The 10,207-nt window shown below is 44.1% G+C and overlaps 1 protein-coding gene across 1 annotated transcript; it reads left to right on the top strand.

Annotated features, from left to right (window-relative positions):
* The first annotated feature begins 674 nt into the window (after nt 1-674).
* On the top strand, nt 675-6,573 carry csnk2b (casein kinase 2, beta polypeptide). The gene is made up of 7 exons (XM_076755143.1): nt 675-808; nt 1,418-1,499; nt 2,202-2,304; nt 2,871-2,986; nt 3,801-3,876; nt 4,204-4,393; nt 4,802-6,573. The coding sequence occupies exons 2-7, from the start codon at nt 1,428-1,430 to the stop codon at nt 4,890-4,892; spliced, it is 648 nt and encodes a 215-aa protein (XP_076611258.1). The 5' UTR covers nt 675-808; nt 1,418-1,427; the 3' UTR covers nt 4,893-6,573.
* Nucleotides 6,574-10,207: the final 3,634 nt, after the last annotated feature.

Genomic DNA, 10,207 nt, shown 5'->3' with positions numbered 1-10,207 from the left:
TTAAGTGGGAGGTATATCTGGAAGTTCAGAGTTGGCTGCCAAGCAGAATATGTATTCACATGTTGTCAGAAAATCAGACCTGTGAGACGATCAATAAGCAAACCTGGACGCTGTGAACACAATCATGTTAAATTCAGTCGCTTGCAAAAGTTTCTGTACGTCAGAGGTGGGGTTATCTTTAAGAGTAATACTTGTCAAGTTTTTACTATGACACATAGAATGATTGACTATGACTGACAGAAACTAAAATAAGTGGGTGAGTCATCAGTCTAAAATCATAACGTTATAACATGTTTTAACAGTAATGTACGATGTAGATAGACTAAAACATGTTTTTCTCCCACCAACTTGATTGAAGTTTTGTACATAAAATCCACAGATTGTTATCCATATTAGAGAAAGATAAGAGCATTTGTCATCTTTAAATTAGTGGAACCGTGGAAGCACAATAGACAATGTAGAATATAAATAAATATAGTTCATGAAATGAAACAGAATATAAAAGGTTCTGTTATCAGATGTCTTATTTAAAAAAAGGAGGGGTCAAGGATGGAACTACAGATAAAAACCACTTGCAAGTATTAAACATTTCAAGTTCGTCTTTCAAGAATATGTAGTACTCATAGTAAACAGTAGGTGGCAGCAGTGCACCATGGGCGCTGTGCGCTGTGTTCGTGTCAGGGGAGGAAGAGGAAGAACGTAACCTAGAGCGTAAACTGGGAGGTGGTGTCCATCTTATTTACACCGGTGAGCTTGCTAAATTTTTGATCTGTGGATTTTTTTCTGGAGTGAAAAAGTTGAAAGCCGGGTAAGTTGGTGGAATAAGTGGCGTTACTATATTGAGACGTGTAGAATCGGAGGCTGGGGGAGCTCCAAAAAGAACGAATCTATATCATGGGGCCTGTTTGTAACGATGCGCCATATTGATTTTCATTTTGGATCCTAACTGCTAGCGGGGTTTAGCTTAGCGAGCTAACGTTGGCTGCATTAACCGTTTGTCGTCGCGTATGACTGCACCATACATTTAAGATTGGGCTTAACACTAAAAACAGATGTTTTCGACGGATTCAAGACTATAAATAACGTTGCGACGGCAAGTTAATGATACTATCAGTGTTAAGAAGACAACGCTAGTTAGCTAGTTAGCCTAGCCTTTATCAGGTTTGGCTGTAGCTATCCCTTCATACAGCTGTCGTAAAGTTACTCTCATCACGTCAAAGTCTTATAATGTCACAGTTTTGTTTTTGGACAACAACTAACATCGGGGAAATACTGAGAAAGAATCTCAATTAGTTGAAGGTACTGAATTTGACACTAGAAATAATTACTAGTATTGTTGAGAGTGTGAATTCAGCGTTGATGTGGGTTAATTGGTTAGTTTGTGGATCATAAGTGAGCATTTTCACCCTTTCTACAGGTCTTTAAAGATGAGTAGTTCAGAGGAAGTGTCATGGATTTCCTGGTTCTGTGGCCTGAGGGGAAATGAATTTTTCTGTGAGGTGAGTTGCCTTATGGACTCTGAGTGTATCAGTTGTTGCTGTCCATGTAGTGACATATCGGAACAAAGTTAAAACAACTGGACTTTAAACTTTAAAAGTGCGTAACTTCACAGTATTTAGTGAAGGCAGTCATATTTGACTCCATGTTGATGCATCTTTCACTTAGTGTTAGATTCACTACACACAGGGGACACAGGCCAGATCTAACCCTGATCTCGGACTGTATGAATCAGTTCACACATTTCAGCCCCTCATAAAACCTGTGACAGGGAAAATGTGAATGAACTTACCGACCAGTGAGTTTGAATTGTCAACATACTTTCAGTAACACGGTCCTAGATCAGGACTCAGCCAGACTGTGCTTTAACTCGATCAAAAATAGGTTTACAACATTCAAAGTTTACTTTGAAGCAGTTTTGTCACACCCATGTGTACATTGGAAGAGTTACTGATTGCTGTAATCATTAGTCCTGTTCATTCTGGCCCTGAGGAGATTACTCCAGTTTAAGAGTGTGGATTTTGAACCACATCTCTTACATCTGTATCACGTTTGGTTGGGATGTCGCCACCACCAGGATGTACAGAAGGAATAATTGCGGCTTGTTCTGAGTACTTTTTGAGCATAGACTTTACGTTGTCATTTCAGCTTTAAGCTTAGTTTTAATGATTAAACAGTTTTCTATCTGATTTCTCCAACTAAAGGTGGATGAGGACTACATTCAGGACAAGTTCAACCTGACAGGACTCAATGAGCAGGTTCCGCACTATCGCCAGGCCCTAGACATGATCCTGGACCTTGAACCAGGTCTGTATATTATGTTTGTGCCACCACATTTTCAAATTTAATCAAGCACTGGTTACCATCGTCAATGTTGAGTACAAATTCTGTTGGTATGCATGTCAGTAATGTCCAGAATACATTAGTTTACACTGAGTGTGTGGTTTGAACGAGAGAGAGAGAGAGAGCAAGAGAAGCCTTAGACAGCTTCAAAACTGAAGAGAGACCAAATGTTGATCTGCATCTTCATTTACCAGCTAACATGTGTAACAGAGATCAAGAGGTAAGATGAAAGGCGCTGCAGGTGTTTCATTCAGGAGATCAGCGATCCTGACTGTAACATGTGCTGCTCTTCAGTCTGTCATGTTGAGCACTGCTGCACGTCGTCCAATAAATAAAGATGAGAGTGAACATTTGATCTCAGCGTGCTTTTGTTTTAAGGCTGTTTAGCCTCAACTGCAGGTTTCTTCTCTCCTCTTCAGAGGATTGCACACAGTGTACAGGGTTACAGGGTCAATCGTTCTCGGCACTGCTGTCCATCTCTGTGAAATGTGGACACCATCAATGTTCCCTGTTCCCTTTGTTGCCTGCAGACGAGGAGCTGGAGGACAATCCCAACCAGAGCGACCTGATCGAGCAGGCGGCTGAGATGCTGTACGGCCTCATCCACGCACGCTACATCCTCACTAACCGAGGCATCGCACAGATGGTAGGCGCCAGCTGCATCAGCAAAATCCGCTACCTGTGTCTGCATTAGAGAAGCTCTTTATCCTTTTTTCTTGAGGGGGTGGAAAATTGTTTACACCATGTCAGTTTAAACGCTGCTGCTGACTTTATATCTTCAGTGAAAGGGCTGATGATGCTGGATTTCCGTGGCATGAATAGGAAAATGACAAAACCGGGGTTCTATAATAGTCATATATGTTGTTGTACAGCAGTTCAGTACCTGTAACATTTGGTTTATACTTAATGCAAGCAAGATTTCACCTGATGGAAGCAAAGTTTGTCTTGTCCCATTACTGAAAAGGCGTCCACTGCAGTGCAAACGTGTAATCACAGTCTTTCCATTCTTTCATTCTCTGTGATGGAGAGGGGAGATGGTTTTTGTGGTTGTGTGACTGAAGAGCAGCAGATTACCGAGTCTCTAACTTGCTCAGTTCTGTCTTCACCATCAAGAGTCTCCACCAGCATCAAAAAAGAGAAAACACAAGCAGCCCAGGCTGACCAATCACAGTTCTTGCGGCCCCCATGGTTTCTCCGTGACTGCTGTAACCCTTCAGTGGAGATGAAATGCACATTACATGCGGCTAGCTGTGGCGTTTAGGGCCTCAACTATTGATTATGTCCAATATTGTATTCACGTCTTGTCTTTACACCAGTCACCCTCTGTAATGGTAGAATTTCCTAGTTGCTGAATAGACAAAGGGATGTAAAATGTCCTGATTTGCAGCCGTTAAATGAGAATTGTTTGCCACCTGTAATTACTTTGATTGACTCTTTATATTCTGACTCATAACTTGCAGTTGGAGAAGTATCAGCAGGGAGATTTTGGCTATTGTCCCCGGGTCTATTGTGAGAATCAGCCTATGCTTCCTATCGGTGAGTGAAAATTCAAAATGTTCATTCTTAATAATACATCCATGTTTTAAACAGGTTAAAGATGGCTTAAAACAGCACAAGATGGTTCATGACTATTAAAGTGATGTGGTTTAGTTTGTGTTTGTAGTAAACCTGTTGTCACCACAGGTGTCCCTTTGCTTGTAATTTTTTATAAAATCGGTTGCTGCAGGGGAGAGAGTTGTCTATGAATTTAGCTGCAGTCTGTTCTGTCATTGTCGCAGTGTTCAGTGTAAATCAGTGCTGTCTCCATCTTGGGTACAGGAGATGTAATTATGTACATATCTAAGCCAGTTTCTTCCTCCTCAGGTCTGTCAGACATCCCAGGAGAGGCCATGGTGAAACTGTACTGTCCTAAATGTATGGATGTCTACACACCCAAATCCTCCAGGCACCACCACACAGATGGAGCCTATTTTGGCACTGGCTTCCCCCACATGCTCTTCATGGTTCACCCTGAGTACAGGCCCAAGAGGCCCGCCAACCAGTTTGTCCCAAGGTTAGTACGTCCAAAGGAGGTGTGCTCCTATAGACGAGTGCTGTGTTGCAGTGCAGCAGTCATTTAACTGCACTGCAGGCTGTAGTAAGAGTGCAGAGAACCCCAAGTCCAAAAGAGTGGGGACGTAAATAAACTGGCTAAAGGCGACGTAACAGGCATTAATGTAGTCAAGTTGGGTTGAGATGAAAGCATGACGACCCCTTTCACTCAGTGATTAAATGGACTTGACCTTAGATGAGCTTATCACTGTTCACACTGTCAGCAGCCTCATCCATGTGTCAGTTCTGTGTCATTGTTCCTATTTGCAGCTTTTGTCTCACTCGGGACTTTTCATCACGTTTGTTAAGCAACCTAAACAGTAACCAGAAGAAATGCTCACATGCGTTTGTGCCTTTGTTCCTCCTCCAGGCTGTACGGGTTCAAGATCCACCCCATGGCCTACCAGCTGCAGCTGCAAGCAGCCTCCAGCTTCAAGAGCCCCGTCAAGGCCATCCGCTAGAGCGTCCAGGACGGAGGAGGAGGAGGAGGAGGAGGAGGAAGATTTAAAGAGAGAAAGAGAAGACAGGAAGAATTATCACCAGAAGGGGAGGGGTCACCTGCATTTTACAAGGCTTTTCAGATGCCCCCTCCCCATCCTGAAGACTGTATTATTTTGGTTTAGATTAGGGCGAATGAAAAAGTGTAAAGATTTTTGAGCGTGAGCGAGACATAAAAACGCACAGCCATGATCTTAATCACACACACACACACACACACACACACACACACACACACACACACAAGCACTCATACATTAAAAAAAAAAAGAAAAAAGATAACTGCATCCACACACTTGGGATTCCATGCACGTACCTTACCAAACTCATCAGTGCCAATAACAGGAGGTGAAGTAAGAGGAAGCTGGATAACACGGGGGCTCCACGCTGCTTCTGCTGCTCGCTCACATTCAGAGCACACGCGTGAGAGGGCGGCGTCAGCGGTGGGCGCCGCTGCAGGGAACCCAAAGCGTTTTAAGTCGGACGGAAAGCTGAACAAAGTGCAGCGGCTGGGCCAGTTTTCGGCTCTGGCTCTGTGTTTGTTCTGTATTTGGCACAGTTTGGTAACGGGTGGTGGTAAACCCCTCCGTCGTTGGAAGCCTCCCCTCTCCTTTAGTCCCCCCCCCCAGTGCATGTACACTCAGGCTGGCATTCGCAGAGACAGTTGGGACGGTCGCGGCGGGTGTTTTTCTGTGTCACTCGTTCGGTTTCTTACACTTTCTCGCTGGTTTGTCTGCCGTTTTTTTTTTTTTTTTTTTTGGTGGTGTTGCACAAACGCGTTCTGTTGATTTTGCCTTAAGATTCGGAGAAAACACCCAGCTTGTTTTTCAAGAGGCACAAGCGAAATTCTTTTTTTTTTGTTTCCATTCTGCTGTTAGAGGAGGTGAAGTAGAAATAGATGAGACTAACGTGAATTTCCGAATCGTTCAGACAATTGTAATCAGCCTGCGTCATTTCTCCAGCTGTCTGTGCGTGTGTCAAACAACCGTCTGTGTTGGTGAAAGCATAACCCGTGCTACATTTTTTCGAGCCGTGCGCCCGCCCACCGCCGCTGCAGCGGGCTTAGCTGCGTTTGTATTGTCACCGCCCCTCCCTCGTAGCTTCATCTCCCTTAAAGAAAATGTTTGACATTTTTTGGAAATACTTGCTTTATGGTGGAGAGCAGAGGAGACGATCAATACCACTCTGTGGTTTAAAAAAAAAAAAAAAAGTGGTATCAGTCTTCTCCTCTAACTCGGCCTGAAAGCGAGTATTTCCCAAAATGTCAAACTCTTCCTGTAAAGATCAAGGAGAGTCAGAGAAAGAGGAATTTAGACAATCTGAATCCTTCAGCTCACTCCACCACTGCACTGATCCGACTGGTGTCTCTCCACAGCACAGTCTCATTATTTATGTTCAGGTTTAGAGACAGTCAGACCACCAGCTGCTTTTTTTTTTTTTTTTTCTCCCCCCTCCTCCCCCCCCTTCACTCTCCACTTCTGTGTGACTGGAACGGATTGTGTTTGGATTTCATGACACGAGAGAAGAGGTATTTATGTGTCCAGATTTTAACTGATGTTCGTCTGTGTTGTTGTTGTCTTTCTGCGACTGTGGAAGGGTGAGCAGGATTCAGAATTCTCAATAAACTTCTATTTTCTTTTCATACCTTTCTTGTCCGTCCTTTTCTTCAGGGCTGCGGTTCTGCCCTCCTGCCACACGGTGTCAGCAGAGAGCTGAACACATTTGACAATCCTTATTTTTCCACATTTATATAATTCCAAGGCCTTTCTTGCACCAGCTGTGTTGAAGGCTTAGATAAGAAAACAGAATGTAACACAGAGGGACCATGAAGCTCGTCGCTGCACCAGCGTTCATGTGTGTTTTCAGCCTCAGAGGAAAGCTTCCTGCGGTGACAGAGGGAATGATGGCTGTCTTGCCTCTGGGTGTGGTTGCAGTGGCATTTCACATGACTTTGAGTAACAGCATTGGTGGGGAAACATTCTCAAACACAAAACAACAAAACAAGATCTTAAAAGCACGGGAAAGCTCTCAGTCAGGCGACTGTAATTATTTTTAAATCAGCTTTTTGGACGTCGTTCAGCCTTTTGCAAAAAGTCAACAGTGCATCTTTAATGTGAGTGCAGGCTGCCTCTTTATCCAGACTGAGCCACAGAAAACACCTTGAGACACAAACAGCAGGGAACACGATGGTATAGCTTCTTTACAAATGACTCATAAAAGCTGTTTTTCCCTCTGCACGGCAGCTGTTTTTGGCAATATGAGCGGCAGGGCTGAGTTGTCTTCATGTGGCTGCACCCTGTCAGTTTTTCCAGAGGGAGAAGAGGAGGAGGTTCCTTCATGACTCAGGATAGCCTCAAACCGCAGCTCGGGACCTACCCTTCTTCTCCTCCACCTCGTCCCCTCGTTTCAGCAGCTCCTCTGAACTTGGTGACCAGGAATCCCCTGTTTTTTAAAAGCAGCTGATTCAATCTGAGTAATGAAAGGTGTCTGTGTGTTTGTGTGTGCTGGAAACAAAACTCCTCTCTGAGGCTGTTTGCAGAGTCATAATCATCTCAGTTCTGCTGCTCATACTGCAGTCATGTGAAGTGTTCATGCCTCTGTTTTGCCACACCCAGAAGCCATATTGCACCATTTCCCTCTCAGAGATTTCCTTTGGGATTCGTCTCCACAACGGATACAACTGTTGAGGAACTATGTGAGCCACAGAGACTGAGACCACACGCAAAAATATGTATTGTTGATAGAAAATGTGCCTTTTTTAAGAGGCTTTACCCTCCACATGTGATGCTTCAGTCTGTGCAGCTGTTTGTAAGAATTTTACAAATTCTGGTGGAGATTCATTAAAGCTCTGACTTGACATGTTGGAGCAGATCGTTCGGAGAACTTTGCCTTTGGAGGTTTTCTTGTCTTACAACGTTGAAGCAAAGCATGTTTAATGTGGCTTTTTTGGCACCGATCAACAGAAAAAAATGTCTTAAATCAAAATAAAACAGTTGTTTTGCACAAGTGGAGGCATCCTTTGCAGCAGCTGGAGTCTGTCCAGGTCTGTCAGCTTTGCACATCTTCTCTGCTCGTGGTCTGTTGGGTTGCCACAGATTCTGGACTGTGTTGAGAGCTGCAGTCTGCCTGGGTCACTCGAGGACATTAACCTGGTGTTTTTTTTAGCTGCTCCTGTGTCTTCCTCCATCTCGCTGGTTTCTTGCATGTACATCGGGTTTCCCTCCCCTCACAAGCCTCCTGCAGAGATGCACAGTGTGCTGCTGGCGCCACCACGCTTCATGCAGGGGAAGCTACATTATGCCGATGTGCACTGTTTGGTCAAAAAAAAAAAGCTCTATGTGGGTCTCATCAGGCCAAAAAAAGCTTCTTCCAGCTGACTTTAGAGTCTTGTGCCTTCTTCCAAACTGCGGGTCAGAGGTCATGTTTGCTTTTAGCCCTGCTAGCATCTCTCGGGATGTGACTATCGGTCCGTGGGTCCACCACTTTGATCCAGCCTGAAATATCTCAACGGCTACTGAGTTTGGTGAAGACATTGATGTTCTCCACGGGATGAATTCTAATGACTGTTGCAGTACCCAGAGCTTTTCCTCTATCACCACCTGTGATTTCACCACAACACTGACTCACCAAATGCTGGATCTTCCAGATTTAGGTGTACTCATACTGCAATGCACTGAAATCCTTTGAGTGCATGCAGTTTATCTCCTTAAAACAACTTGTATGACCTCCACATGAAAGTAGAAGTCAAGGCGCGGAATGGTTATGACCACATGTATTTTATATTTCTAATTAATTTGGATTACTTTGCATATTTGTAGAGTTCTTCTGTTCATCAAAGGTGCTGCATATTAATATTTGAACTTCCCTGCTTTCGTTCCTTCTTGTCTTCTGTCCCCATAGTTTAGATTGTCCGTTTGACTTTGCTGTTACTGCTCTGACTGATGGAATAAGGATTAGCTTGGCTGGTTTCTCCCACACTCCCTCTTTCCAAGAGACAAGAGTTGAGAAACTCAGAGGATCTGTGGGCAAAACAATAGAGGCATTTCACCGGGCCCAAACAGCCTCCCTCTCAGCAAACTATTTCAAAACGATGCCTCTGAAGATGCCATTTGATAAGCATTCCCCCCTCCAGCAGTGCACCAAACCGTGGCCCTTTCTAAAGTCACATGCATCATTAAAGGGCCCGCGCTGACACAACAAACACGCTCGCCACCACAGAACGCCTGTCATGTTGTGACTGATGCGGACAAACAAACCTTGACACTCCACTGGTTAGCCATTGACTCAGTGCCTTTGTCGTCTCTCTCCAGAGGTGTTTGCAAACACTCGGAGACAATCAGACACAGAGAAATGCTCGGGGACAAACTCCGGGCGAGACCAGGCTTGCTTGTGTGAATTATTTCAGTCTCTCCTTGAAATGAAGCAAAGAGCGGGCGTTTCATCACCGTGTCTCAGAATGGGAGGAAGGACCCACAGACACCTCCCTTCCTCACTTTGGTTTTGATTACACACGAGAGCCTCTGTTTCAAACAATTGATTCGTCTGGCAGCAAACAGCAACATTTGTTTTAGGCTTCAGGCCTTTCTAACGCACTGTGATTGGTGAAGACATGCAGTATTTGCATTAGTGGTAAAATCTGTGTGGTGATAACTAAACGGTAAACACGGTCACTGTTTATCCTTTTGTAACTGGTAGAATCTTGTTTTTAATAGTTAACCTTCCAGCTCTCTCAGTGCCTCACCTCTCGCTTTAAAGGAAACTAGGAGACCTGGTTTGACTGAAAAAGAAGCAAAGAAATGGACACATGGCAGTCAAACATGCACACACATGCAGTTTTGGCCCCTTTTACTGCCGAAAGCAGAATAATAATTCGTACATGTCACTTCAATGTGGGTGTGTGTGCATCGTCAGTTCTGCACACAGCGTGGAACCTTTGCAATAGCAGTGATTTTTGTCTTTGATGCTGATGCACAGCTTTTATTTTGACATTGTTTTTTTTGTTGTTGTTGTTGTTTTGCAACAACAAATCTGTTCTTCACTTTCACACACTTGGACTTGTCATGCAGAGTGTCCACTGACATGTCCACAGAGGGTGATCCACTGTGCAACCACAGGCTCTGACGTGATTTCTGAACATCATTTCACAAGCTCAAAATCCGACCAGGCCTCATCAGAGCCCAGACTGTTCTTTTCCTCTGCTGTGAGCGGTATGAGATGTATGATACAAGGCGGGAGTTTTTTTTTATTCTCTTACAATGTGGGTAGAAATCAAAGAATC

Source organism: Chaetodon auriga, chromosome 17 (assembly GCF_051107435.1).
Source record: "Chaetodon auriga isolate fChaAug3 chromosome 17, fChaAug3.hap1, whole genome shotgun sequence".
Taxonomy (NCBI): Eukaryota; Metazoa; Chordata; class Actinopteri; order Chaetodontiformes; family Chaetodontidae; genus Chaetodon; species Chaetodon auriga.
This window is presented reverse-complemented; position numbering and strand designations above follow the sequence as displayed.

Bases quoted from the DNA above. Each gene is read 5' to 3' on its own strand.
- csnk2b (XM_076755143.1), top strand. From the start codon at position 1,428: ATGAGTAGTTCAGAGGAAGTGTCATGGATTTCCTGGTTCTGTGGCCTG. The intron at 2,987-3,800 runs GTAGGCGCCAGC...CATAACTTGCAG, and splicing joins ACCGAGGCATCGCACAGATG to TTGGAGAAGTATCAGCAGGG. The intron at 3,877-4,203 runs GTGAGTGAAAAT...CTTCCTCCTCAG, and splicing joins TCAGCCTATGCTTCCTATCG to GTCTGTCAGACATCCCAGGA.